This window comes from Bombina bombina, chromosome 1, assembly GCF_027579735.1.
Source record: "Bombina bombina isolate aBomBom1 chromosome 1, aBomBom1.pri, whole genome shotgun sequence".
Lineage (NCBI taxonomy): Eukaryota > Metazoa > Chordata > Amphibia > Anura > Bombinatoridae > Bombina > Bombina bombina.
The window spans coordinates 391,518,897-391,540,036 of NC_069499.1; the positions used below are offsets into that span (position 1 = coordinate 391,518,897).

Genomic DNA, 21,140 nt, shown 5'->3' on the forward strand with positions numbered 1-21,140 from the left:
AGACCTATATACCATGGGAGTGATCTGCCCAGTTCCGAAAACAGAACAGGGGCAGGGGTTCTACTCCAATCTGTTTGTGGTTCCCAAAAAAGAGGGAACCTTCAGACCAATTTTAGATCTCAAGATCCTAAACAAATTACTCAGAGTCCCATCTTTCAAGATGGAGACCATTCGGACTATATTACCAATGATCCGGGAGGGTCAATATATGACCACCGTGGACTTAAAGGATGTGTATCTACACATCCCTATCCACAAATATCACCAGTTCTTCAGGTTCGCCTTTCTGGACAAGCATTACCAGTTTGTGGCTCTTCCCTTCGGGTTGGCCACAGCTCCCAGAATTTTCACAAAGGTGCTAGGGTCCCTTCTGGTGGTTCTAAGACAGCGGGGCATAGCTGTGGCGCCTTATCTGGACAATATCTTAATTCAGGCGTCGACTTACCAACTAGCCAAGTCTCACACGGACATCGTGTTGGCTTTTCTAAGATCTCACGGGTGGAAGGTGAACATAAAAAAAGAGTTCACTTTTCCCTCTCACAAGAGTTCCATTCCTGGGAACACTGATAGATTCGGTGGACATCAAAGATTTCTTCTGTTAAGTGTGATCAGTCCACGGGTCATCATTACTTGTGGGATATTAACTGCTCCCCTACAGGAAGTGCAAGAGGATTCACCCAGCAGAGTTGCTATATAGCTCCTCCCCTCTACGTCACCTCCAGTCATTCTCTTGCACCCAACGACTAGATAGGATGTGTGAGAGGACTATGGTGATATATTTAGTTTTTATATCTTCAATCAAAAGTTTGTTATTTTATAATAGCACCGGAGTGTGTTATTCCTTCTCTGGTAGAATTTGAAGAAGAATCTACCTGAGTTTTTCTATGATTTTAGCCGGAGTAGTTAAGATCATATTGCTGTTTCTCGGCCATCTGAGGAGTGAGGTAAACTTCAGATCAGGGGACAGCAGGCAGATTAATCTGCAAAGAGGTATGTAGCAGTTTATTATTTTCTGACATGGAATTGATGAGAAAATCCTGCCATACCGTTATAATGTAAACTCAGCCTTGAATGCAGTAGATGTAGCTGATATCAGGCTGTCATGTATGTATATTTTACACTTCAGTTTTCTGGGAAATGGTACTTCTCTGGCTTTTAAACTGTATACATAGACTTAGCCTATTTTGCAGGGACTTGCAATAGGTTTTAAATGACAATTAATTATTGAGGTAAAATGTTTTTTTGCTGGCATGTAAAAACGTTTTTTTCTCTGAGGTACTGGGTGAAAAAATGTTTTGGGCACTTTTTTTCCCACTTGGCAATAGTTTTGATTTAAATTAGAGCAGTTCACTGATCCCTCTCACTGTTATGTGTGTGGGGGAGGGGCCATTTTGGTGCTTTCACTATGCATCAGAAAAACTCAGTCAGAGGTTCATTTTCTTCCTGCATGATCCGGTTCATCTCTACAGAGTTCAGGGATCTCAAGAGTCTTTTTTGAGGGAAGTAATCATACAGCAGAGCTGTGCTGATTGTATTGACTGTGATATAAAAAACGTTTATTTGTGTATTTTTTTTCTGCTGCCTGGGTTAGTTATCATTTGCTGAGGGAACAATCCTTTGCTAAAACTGTATATTCTGACAAAGATTGATGCTATAACTTAATTATTTTATCTGTTATAATATTTTCTGTGCTTCTTAAAGGCACAGTTCGTTTTCATATTATTTGTAAATTACTTTGAAAAGTATTTCCAAGTTGCTGTTTATTTGCTAGTGTGTTAAACATGTCTGATTCAGAGGAAGATATTATCTGTGCTATATGTGTTAATGCCAAAGTGGAGCCCAATAGAAATTTATGTACTAAATGTATTGATGCTACTTTAAAAAATAGTCAATCTGTACAAATTGAACATATTTCACCAAACAACGAGGGGAGAGTTATGCCGACTAACTCGCCTCACGTGTCAGTACCTGCATCTCCCGCTCAGGAGGTGCGTGATATTGTAGCGCCGAGTGCATCTGGGCGGCCATTACAAATCACATTACAAGATATGGCTACTGTTATGACTGAAGTTTTGGCTAAACTACCAGAACTAAGAGGTAAACGTGATCACTCTGGGATGAGAACAGAGTGCGCTGATAATGCAAGGGCCATGTCTGATACTGCGTCACAGTTTGCAGAACATGAAGACGGAGAGCTTCATTCTGTGGGTGACGGTTCTGATCCAAATAAACTGGACTCAGACATTTCAAATTTTAAATTTAAGCTTGAGAACCTCCGTGTGTTACTAGGGGAGGTATTAGCGGCTCTGAATGACTGTAACACAGTTGCAATCCCAGAAAAAATGTGTAGGTTGGATAAATATTTTGCGGTACCGACGAGTACTGACGTTTTTCCTATACCTAAGAGACTTACTGACATTGTTACTAAGGAGTGGGATAGACCCGGTGTGCCTTTCTCACCCCCTCCTATATTCAGAAAAATGTTTCCAATAGACGCCGCCACACGGGACTTATGGCAAATGGTCCCTAAGGTGGAGGGAGCAGTTTCTACTTTAGCTAAGCGTACCACTATCCCAGTGGAGGATAGCTGTGCTTTTTCAGATCCAATGGATAAAAAATTAGAGGGTTACCTTAAGAAAATGTTTGTTCAACAAGGGTTTATATTGCAACCTCTTGCATGTATTGCGCCTGTCACGGCTGCAGCAGCATTTTGGTTTGAGTCTCTGGAAGAGACACTTCAATCATCCACACTAGATGACATCACACACAAACTTAAATTCCTTAAGTTAGCTAATTCATTTATTTCAGATGCCGTAGTACATTTAACTAAACTTGCGGCTAAAAATTCAGGATTCGCCATTCAGGCACGCAGAGCTCTGTGGCTAAAATCCTGGTCAGCTGATGTTACGTCTAAATCTAAATTGCTTAATATTCCTTTCAAAGGGCAGACCTTATTCGGGCCCGGCTTGAAAGAGATTATTGATGACATTACAGGAGGTAAAGGTCATGCCCTGCCTCAGGACAAGGCCAAAGCCAAGACTAGACAGTCCAATTTTCGTTCCTTTCGTAATTTCAAAGCAGGAGCAGCATCAACTTCCTCTGCACCAAAACAGGAAGGAGCTGTTGCTCGCTACAGACAAGGCTGGAAACCTAACCAGTCCTGGAACAGGGGCAAACAGGCCAGAAAACCTGCTGCTGCCCCTAAGACAGCATGAATTGAGGGCCCCCGATCCGGGACCGGATCTAGTGGGGGGCAGACTTTCCCTCTTCGCCCAGGCTTGGGCAAGAGATGTTCAGGATCCCTGGGCGTTAGAGATCATATCTCAGGGATACCTTCTGGACTTCAAATCCTCTCCCCCAAGAGGGAGATTTCATCTGTCAAGGTTGTCAACAAACCTAACAAAGAAGGAAGCGTTTCTACGCTGCGTACAAGATCTTTTATTAATGGGAGTGATCCATCCAGTTCCGCGGTTGGAACAAGGACAAGGGTTTTACTCAAATCTGTAGTTCCCAAAAAAGAGGGAACCTTCAGGCCAATCTTGGATTTAAAGATCCTAAACAAATTCCTAAGAGTTCCATCGTTCAAGATGGAAACTATTCGAACAATTTTGCCCATGATCCAAGAGGGTCAGTACTTGACCACAGTGGATTTAAAGGATGCTTACCTTCACATACCGATTCACAGAAGTCATTACCGGTATCTAAGGTTTGCCTTTTTAGACAGGCATTACCAGTTTGTAGCTCTTCCATTCGGACTGGCTACGGCTCCAAGAATCTTCACAAAGGTTCTGGGCACTCTTCTGGCGGTACTAAGACCGCGAGGAATTTCAGTAGCTCCGTACTTAGACGACATACTGATACAAGCTTCAAGCTTTCAAACTGCCAAATCTCATACAGAGATAGTACTGGCATTTCTAAGGTCGCATGGATGGAAAGTGAACGAAGAGAAAAGTTCTCTCTTTCCACTCACAAGAGTTCCCTTCCTGGGGACTCTGATAGATTCTGTAGAAATGAAGATTTACCTGACAGAGGACAGGTTAACAAAACTTCAAAGTGCATGCCGTGTCCTTCATTCCATTCAAGAGACCAGAAATTCTCTTCTATGGTGGCTTTATCGGCCACATCTGTCCAGGGGAATGCCATTCAGCAGGCCAGACTGGTCAATTGTAACAACAGACGCCAGCCTACTAGGTTGGGGCGCTGTCTGGAATTCTCTGAAGGCTCAGGGACTATGGAATCAGGAGGAGAGTCTTCTTCCAATAAACATTCTGGAATTGAGAGCAGTCCTCAATGCTCTTCTGGCTTGGCCCCAGTTAGCAACTCGGGGGTTCATCAGGTTCCAGTCGGACAACATCACGACTGTAGCTTATATCAACCATCAGGGAGGGACAAGAAGCTCCCTAGCAATGATGGAAGTATCGAAGATAATTCGCTGGGCAGAGTCTCACTCTTGCCACCTGTCTGCAATCCACATCCCGGGAGTGGAGAACTGGGAGGCGGATTTCTTAAGTCGTCAGACTTTTCATCCGGGGGAGTGGGAACTTCATCCAGAGGTCTTTGCCCAAATACTTCGACGTTGGGGCAAACCAGAGATAGATCTCATGGCGTCTCGACAGAACGCCAAGCTTCCGCGCTACGGGTCCAGATCCAGGGATCCGGGAGCGGTCCTGATAGATGCCTTGACAGCACCATGGACCTTCAGGATGGCTCATGTGTTCCACCTTTCCCGATGCTTCCTCGATTGATTGCCAGAATCAAACAGGAGAAAGCATCAGTGATTCTAATAGCGCCTGCATGGCCACGCAGGACTTGGTATACAGATCTGGTGGACATGTCATTCTGTCCACCTTGGTCGTTACCTCTGAAACAGGACCTTCTGATTCAGGGTCCTTTCAAACATCAAAATCTAACTTATCTGAAGCTGACTGCTTGGAAATTGAACGCTTGATCTTATCAAAGCGTGGTTTTTCTGAGTCAGTTATTGATACCTTAATACAGGCTAGGAAGCCTGTTACCAGAAAGATTTACCATAAAATATGGCGTAAATACCTATATTGGTGCGAATCCAAAGGTTACTCTTGGAGTAAGGTTAGGATTCCTAGGATATTGTCTTTTCTACAAGAAGGTTTAGAAAAGGGGTTATCCGCTAGTTCCTTAAAGGGACAGATCTCAGCTCTGTCCATTCTGTTACACAAGCGTCTGTCAGAAGTTCCAGAAGTTCAGGCTTTTTGTCAGGCTTTGGCCAGGATTAAACCTGTGTTTAAAGCTGTGGCTCCACCATGGAGTTTAAACCTTGTTCTTAACGTTTTACAGGGTGTTCCGTTTGAACCCCTTCATTCCATTGATATAAAGTTGTTATCTTGGAAAGTTCTATTTTTAATGGCTATTTCCTCGGCTCGAAGAGTCTCTGAGTTATCAGTCTTACATTGTGATTCTCCTTATTTGATTTTTCACTCGGATAAGGTAGTTCTGCGTACTAAGCCTGGGTTCTTACCTAAGGTAGTCACTAACAGGAATATCAATCAGGAGATTGTTGTTCCATCCTTGTGCCCAAATCCTTCTTCGAGGAAGGAACGTCTTTTGCACAATCTGGATGTAGTTCGTGCCCTTAAATTTTATTTACAGGCAACTAAAGATTTTCGACAAACGTCTTCCCTGTTTGTCGTTTACTCTGGTCAGAGGAGAGGTCAAAAAGCTTCTGCTACCTCTCTCTCTTTTTGGCTTCGTAGCATAATTCGTTTAGCTTATGAGACTGCTGGACAGCAGCCTCCTGAAAGAATTACAGCTCATTCCACTAGAGCTGTGGCTTCCACTTGGGCCTTTAAGAATGAGGCCTCTGAACAGATTTGCAAGGCTGCAACTTGGTCTTCGCTTCATACTTTTTCCAAATTTTACAAATTTGACACTTTTGCTTCCTCGGAGGTTATTTTTGGGAGAAAGGTTCTTCAGGCAGTGGTTCCTTCTGTATAAAGAGCCTGCCTATCCCTCCCGTCATCCGTGTACTTTTGCTTTGGTATTGGTATCCCACAAGTAATGATGACCCGTGGACTGATCACACTTAACAGAAGAAAACATAATTTATGCTTACCTGATAAATTCCTTTCTTCTGTAGTTTGATCAGTCCACGGCCCGCCCTGTTTTTTAAGGCAGGTAAATATTTTTTAAATTATACTCCAGTCACCACTACACCCTTGGCTTCTCCTTTCTCGTTGGTCCTTGGTCGAATGACTGGAGGTGACATAGAGGGGAGGAGCTATATAGCAACTCTGCTGGGTGAATCCTCTTGCACTTCCTGTAGGGGAGCAGTTAATATCCCACAAGTAATGATGACCCGTGGACTGATCACACTACAGAAGAAAGGAATTTATCAGGTAAGCATAAATTATGTTTTTAACCATCTGCCGAGCTCTTCATTCCATTCCTCGGCCGTCAGTGGCTCAGTGTATGGAGGTAAATGGTAGCGGCAATGGACATAGTTCCGTTTGCTCGCTTGTATCTCAGACCACTGCAACTATGTATGCTCAAACAGTGGAATGGGGATTATGCAGATTTATCTCCTCAGATAAATCTTGATCAAGAGACCAGAGACTCTCTTCTTTGGTGGTTGTCACAGGATCATCTGTCCCAGGGAATGTGTTTCCGCAGGCCAGCATGGGTCATAGTGACGACGGACGCCAGCCTATTGGGCTGGGGTGCAGTCTGGAATTCCCTGAAAGCACAGTGTTTGTGGACTCAGGAGGAGGCTCTCCTCCCGATAAATATTCTAGAACTGAGAGCGATATTCAACGCGCTTCAGGCGTGGCCTCAGCTGGCTTCGGCCAGATTCGTAAGATTCCTGTCGGACAATATCACGACTGTAGCATATATCAATCATCAGGGGGGGGAACAAAGAGTTCTCTAGCGATGATAGAGATAACCAAAATAATTTGATGGGCAGAGACTCACTCTTGCCATCTATCAGCAATCTATATCCCAGGAGTGGAGAACTGGGAAGCAGATTTTCTAAGTCGTCAGACTTTTCATCCGGGGGAGTAGGAACTCCATCCGGAGGTGTTTGCACAATTGATTCAGCAATGGGGCACACCAGAATTGGATCTGATGGCATCTCGTCAGAACGCCAATCTTCCTTGTTACAGGTCCAGGTCAAGGGATCCTCAGGCGGTACTGATAGATGCTCTAGCAGTACCCTGGTCGTTCAACCTGGCTTATGTTTCCACCATTTCCTCTCCTTCCTCCTTTGATTGTCAGAATCAAACAGGAGAGAGCTTCTGTGATTTTGATAGCACCTGCGTCCTTGAACTCTGCCACTGAGACAGGACCTTCTGATTCAAGGTCCGTTCCAGCATCCAAATCTAGTTTCTCTGCGGCTGACTGCTTGGAGATTGAACGATTGATCTTATCCAAGCGGGGGTTCTCTGAGTCGGTCATAGATACCTTGATTCAGGCTCGAAAGCCTGTCACTAGGAAAATTTATCATAAGATATGGCGTAAATATCTTTATTGGTGCGAATCCAAAGGCTACTCATGGAGTAAGATCAGGATTCTTAGGATTTTGTCCTTTCTCCAAGAAGGATTGGAGAAGGGGCTATCAGCTAGTTCCTTAAAGGGACAGATATCTGCCTTATCAATTCTACTGCACAAGCGTTTGGCAGATGTTCCAGACATCCAGTTGTTCTGTCAGGCTTTAGTTAGAATCAAGCCTGTGTTTAAACCTGTTGCTCCGCCATGGAGTATGAATTTAGTTCTTAAGGTTCTTCAAGGGGTTCCGTTTGAACCTATGCATTCCATAGATATTAAGCTTCTATCTTGGAAAGTTCTGTTTTTAGTTGCTAACCCTTTTGGCTCAAAGAGTTTCTGAATTATCTGCATTGCAATGCGACTCGCCTTATCTTGTTTTCAATGCTGATAAGGTGATTTTGCGTAACAAACCTGGATTCCTTCCTAAGGTTGTTACTAATAGGAATATCAATCAGGAAATTGTTGTTCCTTCTCTGTGTCCTAATCCTTCCTCTAAGAATGAGCGTCTGTTGCACAACTTGGACGTGGTTCGTGCTTTTGAAGTTTTACTTGCAAGCAACCAAAGATTTCCGTCAAACATCTTCTTTGTTTGTTGTCTATTCTGGAAAACGTAGAGGTCAAAAAGCTACGGCTACCTCTTTCTTTTTGGCTGAAATGCATCATCCGTTTGGCATATGAGACTGCTGGACAGCAGCCTCCTGAAAAGATTACAGCTCACTCTACTGGAGTGGTGGCTTCCACATGGGCTTTTAAAAATTATGCTTCTTTTGAAAAAATTTGTAAGGCTGCGACTTGGTCTTCACTTCATACCTTTTCCAAACATTACAAATTTGATACTTTTGCTTCTTCGGCGGCTATTTTTGTGAGAAAAGTTCTTCAAGCAGTGGTGCCTTCTGTTTAACCATCTGTCTTGTCCCTCCCGTTCATCCGTGTCCTGTATCTTTGGTATTGTATCCCACATGTAAAGGATGAATCCGTGGACTCGTCGTACCTTATAGAAGAAAAGTAAATTTATGCTTACCTGATAAATTAATTTCTTCTATGGTACGACGAGTCCACGGCCCGCCCTGTCATTTTAAGACAGATATTTTTTTATTTTAAACTACAGTCACCTCTGCACCTTGTAGTTTCTCCTTTTTTCTTCCTGTACCTTCGGTCGAATGACTGGGGGGTGGAGCTAAGGGAGGAGCTATTTAGACAGCTCTGCTGTGGTGCTCTTTGCTACTTCCTATTAGCAGGAGAATAATTTCCCACAAGTAAAGGATGAATCCGTGGACTCGTCGTACCAGAAATTAATTTATCAGGTAAGCATAAATTTACTTTTCCATGGTTTTCCTTTTTCACCTTGATTAAGGGACTACAGACTTACATTTGTAATGAATTGAATATAAAGAGGACAACAATGGGCTTGCTCATCATGTTTATTTGATAATGAGGCAACACTGGCTTTCACTGGAGGAGACTGACCTTGCAGTTCTAAAATACACTGGCTCTGGAGGACTGACCTTGCTTTTGAAGACACTGGCTTTGGATGACTAACAGTGCTGTTGTAGAAGACACTGGCTGAATGGCTGACCTTGCTGTGGTAGAAGACACTGGCTGAATGGCTGACCTTGCTGTTGTAGTAGACACAAGCTTGCAGTGCACTTGCAGGATGACTTTGCTATTGTAGAAGGCACAGGCTGTGCAGGATGTGGATGACCTTGCTGTTGTAGAAGAATAGACTGACTATTGCAGGATGTTGTGGATGACCTTGCTGTTGTAGAAGAAGAAAAAGGCTGCAGTGCAGGAATGTGGATGACCCTGATGAGGATTTTGTTGTTGTTGTTGTTGAAGAAGCAGTACAAAAGCACTTTTTTATTCAATTATTAAGTTTATTTAATTTCTGTTCTGAATCAAGAGCAATAGATTATCATCTATCTACTATACACTCACCTCAATTATATATTTTTTATACATAATAAAAATTATCATCTATCCATTTTAAAATTGACAGACATGGAAAGGAATCAATGTTAAAGGCAGTGACGCTTTACATTTTTTGTACAATACTTCTTGCTTGTGTAATAGGTGAACTATCCCTAGTTTTAAAAGGTTTATCATTCATTCAAATTTTCAGCTGTACTTTATTGGAAGGAGAAAAATGATTACCTTAATAATTTGAATAGTTTTTATTTAACTAAAACATTTTATATTTCATTTTTAATGCTTCCCCCTCCCTCCTCACACTTAGGTGTTTATACTAGGTATGCACCGATACCAGTATCGGTGCCAATACTAAACATTTGCAAGAGTACTTTTACTCGTGCAAAATGCTCCAATATCTAAACGGCAGGTGCCTACTCTGCACTGGTACAGCTCTGTGAGAGAGGCTGTGAAGGAGGGATGCAACGGCAGCGGCTCCCAGCTGATTTGCTGGCTGACTTACCCGCCTTCTCTATCTGCCCACACATGTCCTCCGGTGCTCTGGGGAGGGTAAGCCCTGCTCATGTCATGCTGCCTGTCGGGCTGCGGCCTATGCCTGCTGCATGTCCCGCTGCAATGACTGCTTCTACCGTGGGCTCTGTGTGACAGTAACAGGAGCGCCAGTACTCAATACTAATTTTGCTGCTGTTCTGGCTAAGGTGACAGCTGGTGGTATTCATGTCACTTTAGGTGACTTAGATGAAAGTGTGTGTCTGAGGTGACAGGGGAAGATAACTGTCACTGAGGTGACAGTAGGGGATAACTGTCACAAAGGTGAAAGCTGGGGGTAACCATGTCACTGAGGTGACAGTGTGTCTTAGGTGACAGTGGGGAATAACTGTCCACTGAGGTTATAGTGAGGGATAACAATGTTACAGAGATGACAATGTGTGTCTGAGCTTACAGTGTGTGTGTGTGTGTGTGGGGGAACTGTTACTGAGGTGAAAGCTGTGGGGAGGGAGAAACGGCTATGGGGTGGGAGGGAGGAAGGAAGAGACAGCTATGGGGAGGGAGGAAGAAAAAAAAGCTATGGGGTGGGAGTAAAGTATTGGTAATTGGTATCGGCGAATACTTGGGGAAAAAAGTATCGGTACTTGTACTCTGTCTTAAAAAAAAAAAAAAAAAATGGTATTGGTGCATCCTTAGTTTATACAGATCTATATCTCTTCAAACATTCTTTTATTCAGTGAGATTCTTAAAACTTAGTATGGTGTATTCTGTGTACATATATTTACAGGGGAGAAATGGCATTAAAGGGATGGTAAAATCAAAATGAAAACTGCAAATTTTAAGTTTTTCCATTTACTTATCTAATTTACTTTGTTTTCTTGGGTATCCATTGTTAAAAAGCATACATAGGTAGTCTCAGAAGCAATGCACTGCTGTGAGCTAGCTGCATATCACTGTCTCACCCAATGTTTCCATATAGGCCCAAGTAGAGCATTGCTCTCCTTCAGCAAAGGATGTCAAGAGAGAGAAGCATTTGATAATAGAAGTAAATCTGAAAATGTTATACTCTTATCTGAAACCCAAATGTTTTTGTTTTCACGATTGTCCATTTCAGGTCTTTTTCTCAACTTTTTTTTTTTTAATAACATGTTTGCTGTGAAGAAGGGGCATGTTATTTCTTCAGACATAAATTCAGGTTTTTTTTTTTTGTTTTTTTTTGAGAACTACAAAACCAATAATGTGCGATAATACCTTCAAGGAAGAAAAAGTGCCCAAAATAATCTTACAGAAAGCTCTGGGAGAGCATGACACTGTGAATGGATTAATGGAAAATATTTACCAAAAAAATTACAGGGACAGTTAGTTATTTTTATTTCTAGTCCTCCTCTATCATGTGACAGCCATCAGCCAATCACAAATTCATATACTTACATTCTGTGAATTCTTGCATATGCTCAGTAGGAGCTAGTGACTCAAATTTGTAAATATAAAAATATTGTGCACATTTTGTTAATGGAAGTAAATTGGAAAGTTGTTTAAAATTACCTGTTGTATCTGAATTATGAAAGTTTAATTTTGGCTTGAGTATCCCTTTAAACATTAGAGCCATAAATATACAGCATCTTGCTATATAATTAAAAACAAATCTATATTTCAGGATGAATAACCTTTATATTATAATGTAAATTAAATATAAACTATGTTTAGATAGATTTTTCCTCAAAAAGCTTTTCTTTTTTTTTTCCACCAAGGATCTATGGCGATTAACTTAAAAAGGGTTTTGTCAAGCCCTAGAATAGTTTATGTAAAGCTTGTAATATTTTCTTCTACTTTTTTGAAAACTTTGTACATTTTGAAATCTTTGATGCTATGGAAACCAGCAAGCAATATACTTTTTCTTACATGAGGGCTTTACATTTTTGCCTAATTTGGAACCAAAAGCGATACTAGTGTGGGAAATAGTCCTCTTCTGTGTTGCATTTTTTTTTTTTTTTAACTAGCGCATCACGGGTTCACTGTCTATTCACAGCAAGCCCATTCGCGCAATTCAACTACATTATTTAGTGCACTGCCACACTAGGTAAAGCTGTCTACTACTTTACCTAGTGGGGAAGTGCGCTACATAATGTAGTTGAATGGCGCGAATGGGCTTGCTGTGATTACAGTGAGCCTGTTTCTTCCCTCCCACATATTAAACCTCCAGTTCTTATACACATACATATACACATACACACACACACCTAGATGTTTGGGCTGACTCCCTAGATTTTTAACACATTTGTCAAGCACCTGTATTTGTATTTATTACACAATGTAATGATAACACTAAAAAAAACGATATACTCTTTATATAATCTTTATTTGTAATTATTTTTGGAGATAGTATATCTGAGTAATGAAATGACAATATTAAAATAAGCATAACTGATTTCTTGGTTAGTATAGAAATTATAATTCATGCTTGACATATTTATTAGCTATAATAGTGTGCAACTTTTTCTTAACTTTGTAGTATTTTCAAAATGTACTAAATATATTTCAATAATGTGCAGGAACATCATTTACAACGAGCGATCTCCGCACAGCAAGTTTTTAGAGAGAAGAAAGAAAGCATGGTTATCCCAGTTCCTGAAGCAGAGAGCAATGTTCTCTACTACAGTCGTCTGTATAAGGGAGAATTTAAACAGCCCAAGCAGTTTATTCACATTCAACGTGAGTACCTGTTATGTTTTGTGCTTGCATGTGTTTATTTTTTTCTTCCCTTCCTTCCATTCTTCCTTCTGATTATCTGTCTTCTAATAATCGAACCAGTATGGGTTTCTGTTGCCGGTCTGCTTTCTTGAAGTATAGGTTACTTCTCTGAATACAATAAGGTTTTATACTATTAACATCCAAAGGGATCAGTGATACACAAAAAAAATGCTATGCGTCTTTCTTTCTAATGACACAGTGAGTCCATGGATCATCTCTAATTACTATTGGGAATATCACTCCTGCCCAGCAGGATGTGGCAAAGAGCACCACTGTTAAATATCACCTCCCTTCCCTCCAATCTCAGTCATTCTCTTTGCCTACGTTAAGAGCAAGGAGGTGGTAAAGTTTAGGTGTTTGGAAGAAGATTATTCAAGTAAGATTTTATTTTTTTCAGCAGTGCAAGTTTGTTCTGCTTTGTTCTGGGGTGTAGCCATAGCCCATGTCAGTCTCTTCAGTAGAGCAGTGGTGGCTTTTAAGCAATGGGAACTTGTGGGGTACAATCCTCACTGCGCCTCCCATGTATTTAATGCTGCCATAACATTGAAATCCTGAGTAAGATTACTCAGTCTTTGTTTTTTCTTCCACAGGTCCATGTGAGGGAACATGCCTCTCAAACCTAGTGAGCTGCCTGGCAGACTGCTGGAGGTAAGTGCTGATTTTATTTTTCTGGGACATATGCAGGAAAACTATGGCACTTTAATATCATTTGATGGCAAGATACATTCTCCTATAGAATTAGGGGATAATGTTAAAAACGGCAGTAATGGCAGGTACTGGGGACGAGGAGATAGAGGCTCAATGTGTGGTGTGTGTTTCACTTACTCCCGGCGGCTTTACTTTAGAGTACATTTTGCCGACCGGGAGGTTAATTTTGATACTCCCACGATGGGCAGGGCTAGCTGAGGCTGCAAGTTTCTGTTGCGCACCTTTTCCCCTTCACTTCCTGTGTTCCGGAAGGGAGACCGCGTTATTGCAGACTTGTAAGCAGTTCTAAGTTACCGGACAGCGTTTACTCTGAACTATAAGTTGAGTCCGGACTTCTTCTAGCAGAATATACACTCCGGTCTCAGCAAGGCAGGTAGGCACCTCGGCAAAGCTAAGCTTAGGTGTAGAGGTGGTCCGGAGTGTGTGACATTTTATTTAATTTCTTACAGCAAAAATATGTTACGTTTTAAAATTAAAGAGACAGTAATGTTTTTTTTGTGTTATTTCTAACCTAAGATATAAGTTTATTTGATCAAAATTGTTTAATTGTGAGTAAAGATGGACCAAGAGGCCCTGCAAAATGTTACTTGTTCTTTATGTTTTGATGAACGTGGAACCACCAATCCCTTTCTGTTCCTCATGTATTGAGAGAACTTTAAATTACAGGGATAGACTTTTTTCTGAGCCAACATTGTCTAATGCGGATGCTGTTCAGGAGTCTTCTGACAATGTTCAAGATATGCTGCAGCTTTCTCCTCAAGTGTCCCAAATTTTATCGTCCCCACATGCAGTGCCCTGCTCTTCCTCTCAAACTCCGCCTGCAGTTACGCTGCAAGACATCGCTACCCTCATGTCTTCTGCGGTATCTGATGCGCTGTCTGCTTTTCCCATGCTGCAGGGAAAACGCAAGAGGAAATGTAAAGAATCAGTGAGTAAGGATTCTGACAGTCGTGGCTATTCCGAATGTTCCCTCCCAGAAATCTGAGGAGGAAGATACTTCAGTATCATCTAAGGGTAAAATCTCAGACTCTGTGTCATTCCTTCTTCTGATGCTGAAGTTGTATCCTTCAGGTTTAAGCTAGAACACCTCCGTTTGTTACTTAAGGAGATTTTGGCAACCTTGGACGACTCAGACTCTACGGTCATAGTCTATCCTAAGAAGTCTAGCAAGCTAAACAATTATTTTGATGTACCTTCCACGGTGGAGGTTTTCCCTGTACCTGATCGGGCTACAGAGATTATTGCTAGGGAGTGGGAGAGACCTGGTATCCCTTTTTCTCCATCCCCTATTTTTAAGAAGATGTTTCTTATTGCTGAATCTATCAAGGAGTCTTGGCATACGGTTCCCAAGGTGGAAGGGGCAATTTACACTTTGGCTAAGAGAACCACTATTCCCATAGAGGATAGTTGTTCCTTTAAGGAACCTATGGATAAGAAGTTTGGAGGGGTTGCTCAAAAAGATGTATATTCACCAGGGTTTACAATGGCATCAAACCAGTATGCGGCGGCATACTGGTTTGATGCTTTGACTGATTCTATTCAGACACTACCCTGGAAGAGATACAGGATAGGATCAAGGCCTTTAAGTTGGCCAATTCCTTTATTACTGATGCTTCCCTACAGGTTATTAAGCTGGGAGCTAAGATTTCTGGTTTTGCTGTACTGGCCCGCAGAGCTTTATGGTTGAAATCCTGGTCTGCAGATGTTTCGTCTAAGCTTTTGGCGATTCCCTACAAGGGTAAGACCTTTTTTTGGCCCGGGCTTGGCTGAAATTATTTTTGACATTACGGGAGGAAAGGGTCATTTCCTCCCTCAGGATAAGAGGAATAAACAAAAGGGACATCAGAGTAATTTTCGTTCCTTTCAAAACTTCAAAGGTAAGCCTTCCTCTGCCATGCAAGATCAGTCCAAGCCTTCCTGGAGGACCAACCAGTCTTGGAACAAGGGGAAGCAAGCTAAGAAGCCCGTTGCTCACTCAGTCTGCATGAAGGGTCTGCCCCCGATCCAGGACCGGATCTTGTGGGGGGGCAGATTTTCCTTCTTCGCTCAGGCTTGGGTTTGGGATGTTTAGGATCGTGTCCCAGGGATACAAACTAGAGTTCAAGACCTTTCCTCCCAGGGGCAGGATTCTGATCTCAAGATTATCTGTAGACCAGATAAAGAGAGGCGTTCTTACTGTGTTTGGGACCTTTACGACCTGGGAGTGATGGTTCCTGTTCCAATGCAGAAACAGGGTCTGGGATTTTACTCCAATCTGTTTGTCGTTCCCAAAAAAGAGGGAACCTTCAGACCAATTTTAGACCAAAAAAGTCTAAACAAGTTCCTCAGAGTACCGTCCTTCAAGATGGAAACTATTCGTTCCATTCTTCCCTTGGTTCAAGTGGGTCAATTGCATGTTTTCATCAACAGGGATCATCACAAGTTTCTGAGGTTCCCAAAAGCATTTAGGTGCCAAATAATGTGGGCGTCTTATTTGGCGCTAAAAAAATATGGGCGTCGCTTTTGTCTCCACACATTATTTAAGTCTCATTTTTCTTTGCTTCTGGTTGCTAGAAGCTTGTTCCTTGGCATTTTTTCCCATTCCTGAAACTGTCATTTAAGGAATTTGATCAATTTTGCTTTATATGTTGTTTTTTCTCTTACATATTGCAAGATGTCTCACGTTGCATCTGAGTCAGAAGATACTTCAGGAAAATCGCTGTCTGGTGCTGGAACTACCAAAGCTAAGTTTATCTGCTGTAAACTTTTGGTAGCTGTTCCTCCAGCTGTTTGTATTAATTGTCATGACAAACTTGCAGATAATATTTCCTTTAGTAATGTACTATTACCTGTTGCAGTTCCATCAACATCTAATGTTCAGAATGTTCCTGATAACATAAGAGATTTTGTTTCTGAATCCATCAAGAAGGCTATGTCTGTTATTCCTCCTTCTAGTAAACATAAAAAGTCTTTTAAAACTTCTCTTTATACAGATGAATTTTTAAATGAACATCATCATTCTGATTCTAATGACTCTTCTGGTTCAGAGGATTCTGTCTCAGAGGTTGATGCTGATAAATCTTCATATTTATTTAAAATGGAATTTATTCGTTCTTTACTTAAAGAAGTCATAATTGCATTAGAAATTGAGGATTCTGGTCCTCTTGATACTAAATCTAAACGTTTAGATAAGGTTTTTAAATCTCCTGTAGTTATTCCAGAAGTTTTTCCTGTTCCTGGTGCTATTTCTGAAGTAATTTCCAGAGAATGGAATAATTTGGGTAATTCATTTACCCCTTCTAAACGTTTTAAGCAATTATATCCTGTGCCGTCTGATAGATTAGAATTTTGGGACAAAATCCCTAAAGTTGATGGGGCTATTTCTACCCTTGCTAAACGTACTACTATTCCTACGTCAGATGGTACTTCGTTTAAGGATCCTTTAGATAGGAAAATTGAATCCTTTCTAAGAAAAGCTTATCTGTGTTCAGGTAATCTTCTTAGACCTGCTATATCATTGGCTGATGTTGCTGCAGCTTCAACTTTTTGGTTGGAAACTTTAGCGCAACAAGTAACAGATCATGATTCTCATAATATTATTATTCTTCTTCAACATGCTAATAATTTTATCTGTGATGCCATTTTTGATATTATCAGAGTTGATGTCAGGTTTATGTGTCTAGCTATTTTAGCTAGAAGAGCTTTATGGCTTAAAACTTGGAATGCTGATATGTCTTCTAAATCGACTCTACTTTCCATTTCTTTCCAGGGTAACAAATTATTTGGTTCTCAGTTGGATTCTATTATCTCAACTGTTACTGGTGGGAAAGGAACTTTTTTACCACAGGATAAAAAATCTAAGGGTAAAAACAGGGCTAATAATAGTTTTCGTTCCTTTCGTTTCAACAAAGAACAAAAACCTGATCCTTCATCCTCAGGAGCAGTTTGGAAACCATCTCCAGTCTGGAATAAATCCAAGCCTTCTAGAAAAGCAAAGCCAGCTTCTAAGTCCACATGAAGGTGCAGCCCTCATTCCAGCTCAGCTGGTAGGGGGCAGGTTACGTTTTTTCAAAGAAATTTGGATCAATTCTGTTCACAATCTTTGGATTCAGAACATTGTTTCAGAAGGGTACAGAATTGGTTTCAAGATAAGACCTCCTGCAAAGAGATTTTTTCTTTCCCGTGTCCCAGTAAATCCAGTGAAAGCTCAAGCATTTCTGAAATGTGTTTCAGATCTAGAGTTGGCTGGAGTAATTATGCCAGTTCCAGTTCTGGAACAGGGGCTGGGGTTTTATTCAAATCTCTTCATTGTACCAAAGAAGGAGAATTCCTTCAGACCAGTTCTGGATCTAAAAATATTGAATCGTTATGTAAGGATACCAACGTTCAAAATGGTAACTGTAAGGACTATCTTGCCTTTTGTTCAGCAAGGGCATTATATGTCCACAATAGATTTACAGGATGCATATCTGCATATTCCGATTCATCCAGATCATTATCAGTTCCTGAGATTCTCTTTTCTGGACAAGCATTACCAGTTTGTGGCTCTGCCGTTTGGCCTAGCTACAGCTCCAAGAATTTTTACAAAGGTTCTCGGTGCCCTTCTGTCTGTAATCAGAGAACAGGGTATTGTGGTATTTCCTTATTTGGACGATATCTTGGTACTTGCTCAGTCTTTACATTTAGCAGAATCTCATACGAATCGACTTGTGTTGTTTCTTCAAGATCATGGTTGGAGGATCAATTCACTAAAAAGTTCATTGATTCCTCAGACAAGGGTAACCTTTCTGGGTTTCCAGATAGATTCAGTGTCCATGACTCTGTCTTTGACAGACAAGAGACGTCTAAAATTGATTTCAGCTTGTCGAAACCTTCAGTCACAATCATTCCCTTCGGTAGCCTTATGCATGGAAATTCTAGGTCTTATGACTGCTGCATCGGACGCGATCCCCTTTGCTCGTTTTCACATGCGACCTCTTCAGCTCTGTATGCTGAATCAATGGTGCAGGGATTACACAAAGATATCTCAATTAATATCTTTAAAACTGATTGTACGACACTCTCTAACGTGGTGGACAGATCACCATCGTTTAATTCAGGGGGCTTCTTTTGTTCTTCCGACCTGGACTGTAATTTCAACAGATGCAAGTCTTACAGGTTGGGGAGCTGTGTGGGGATCTCTGACGGCACAAGGAGTTTGGGAATCTCAGGAGGTGAGATTTCCGATCAATATTTTGGAACTCCGTGCAATTTTCAGAGCTCTTCAGTCTTGGCCTCTTCTGAAGAGAGAATCGTTCATTTGTTTTCAGACAGACAATGTCACAACTGTGGCATACATCAATCATCAAGGAGGGACTCACAGTCCTCTGGCTATGAAAGAAGTATCTTGAATTCTGGTTTGGGTGGAATCCAGCTCCTGTCTAATCTCTACGGTTCATTTCCCAGGTATAGACAATTGGGAAGCGGATTATCTCAGTCGCCAAACGTTGCATCCGGGCGAATGGTCTCTTCACCCAGAGGTATTTCTTCAGATTGTTCAAATGTGGGAGCTTCCAGAAATAGATCTGATGGCGTCTCATCTAAACAAGAAACTTCCCAGGTATCTGTCCAGATCCCGGGATCCTCAGGCGGAAGCAGTGGATGCATTATCACTTCCTTGGAAGTATCATCCTGCCTATATCTTTCCGCCTCTAGTTCTTCTTCCAAGAGTAATCTCCAAGATTCTGAAGGAATGCTCGTTTGTTCTGCTGGTAGCTCCGGCATGGCCTGACAGGTTTTGGTATGCGGATCTTGTCCGGATGGCCTCTTGCCATCCGTGGACTCTTCCGCTAAGACCAGACCTTCTGTCGCAAGGTCCTTTTTTCCATCAGGATCTCAAATCCTTAAATTTAAAGGTATGGAGATTGAACGCTTGATTCTTGGTCAAAGAGGTTTCTCTGACTCAGTATTAATCACAATGTTACAGGCTCGTAAATCTGTATCTAGAGAGATATATTATAGAGTCTGGAAGACTTATATTTCTTGGTGTCTTTCTCATCATTTTTCTTGGCATTCTTTTAGAATTCCGAGAATTTTACAGTTTCTTCAGGATGGTTTAGATAAAGGTTTATCCGCAAGTTCTTTGAAAGGACAAATCTCTGCTCTTTCTGTTCTTTTTCACAGAAAGATTGCTAATCTTCCTGATATTCATTGTTTTGTACAAGCTTTGGTTCGTATAAAACCTGTCATTAAGTCAATTTCTCCTCCTTGGAGTTTGAATTTGGTTCTGGGGGCTCTTCAAGCTCCTCCTTTTAAACCCATGCATTCATTGGACATTAAATTACTTTCTTGGAAAGTTTTTTGTTCCTTTTGGCGATCTCTTCTGCCAGAAGAGTCTCTGAATTATCTGCTCTTTCTTGCGAGTCTCCTTTTCTGATTTTTCATCAGGATAAGGCGGTGTTGCAAACTTCTTTTGAATTTTTACCTAAGGTTGTGAATTCCAACAACATTAGTAGAGAAATTGTGGTTCCCTCATTATGTCCTAATCCTAAGAATTCTAAGGAGAGATCGTTGCATTATTTGGATGTTGTTAGAGCTTTGAAATATTATGTTGAAGCTACTAAGTCTTTCCGAAAGACTTCTAGTCTATTTGTTATCTTTTCCGGTTCTAGAAAAGGCCAGAAAGCTTCTGCCATTTCTTTGGCATCTTGGTTGAAATCTTTAATTCATCATGCCTATGTCGAGTCTGGTAAAACTCCGCCTCAAAGGATTACATCTCATTCTACTAGGTCAGTTTCTACTTCCTGGGCGTTTAGGAATGAAGCTTCGGTTGATCAGATTTGCAAAGCAGCAACTTGGTCCTCTTTGCATACTTTTACTAAATTCTACCATTTTGATGTATTTTCTTCTTCTGAAGCAGTTTTTGGTAGAACAGTACTTCAGGCAGCGGTTTCAGTTTGAATCTTCTGTTTATGTTTTTCATTAAACTTTATTTTGGGTGTGGATTATTTTCAGCAGGAATTGGCTGTCTTTATTTTATCCCTCCCTCTCTAGTGACTCTTGCGTGGAAAGATCCACATCTTGGGTAGTCATTATCCCATACGTCACTAGCTCATGGACTCTTGCTAATTACATGAAAGAAAACATAATTTATGTAAGAACTTACCTGATAAATTCATTTCTTTCATATTAGCAAGAGTCCATGAGGCCCGCCCTTTTTTGTGGTGGTTATGATTTTTTTGTATAAAGCACAATTATTCCAATTCCTTATTTTATATGCTTTCGCACTTTTTTCTTATCACCCCACTTCTTGGCTATTCGTTAAACTGATTTGTGGGTGTGGTGAGGGGTGTATTTGTAGGCATTTTGAGGTTTGGGAAACTTTGCCCCTCCTGGTAGGAATGTATATCCCATACGTCACTAGCTCATGGACTCTTGCTAATGTGAAAGAAACATAATTTATACTTACCTGATAAATTCCTTTCTTCTGTAGTGTGATCAGTCCACGGGTCATCATTACTTCTGGGATATTACTCCTCCCCAACAGGAAGTGCAAGAGGATTCACCCAGCAGAGCTGCATATAGCTCCTCCCCTCTACGTCACTCCCAGTCATTCGACCAAGGACCAACGAGAAAGGAAAAGCCAAGGGTGAAGTGGTGACTGGAGTATAAATTAAAAAATATTTACCTGCCTTAAAAACAGGGCGGGCCGTGGACTGATCACACTACAGAAGAAAGGAATTTATCAGGTAAGCATAAATTATGTTTTCTTCTGTTAAGTGTGATCAGTC

The 21,140-nt window shown here is 41.2% G+C and overlaps 1 protein-coding gene across 1 annotated transcript in view; it reads left to right on the forward strand.

The window, feature by feature from the left end:
- EPC2 (enhancer of polycomb homolog 2) overlaps window positions 1-21,140 on the forward strand; it is a 498,893-nt gene that overhangs the window by 113,410 nt on the left and 364,343 nt on the right. Inside the window, exon 2 of the mRNA XM_053712670.1 lies at window positions 12,486-12,755. Coding sequence (XP_053568645.1) covers window positions 12,486-12,755 — 270 coding nt within the window. The remainder of the gene's footprint in view (window positions 1-12,485; window positions 12,756-21,140) is intronic.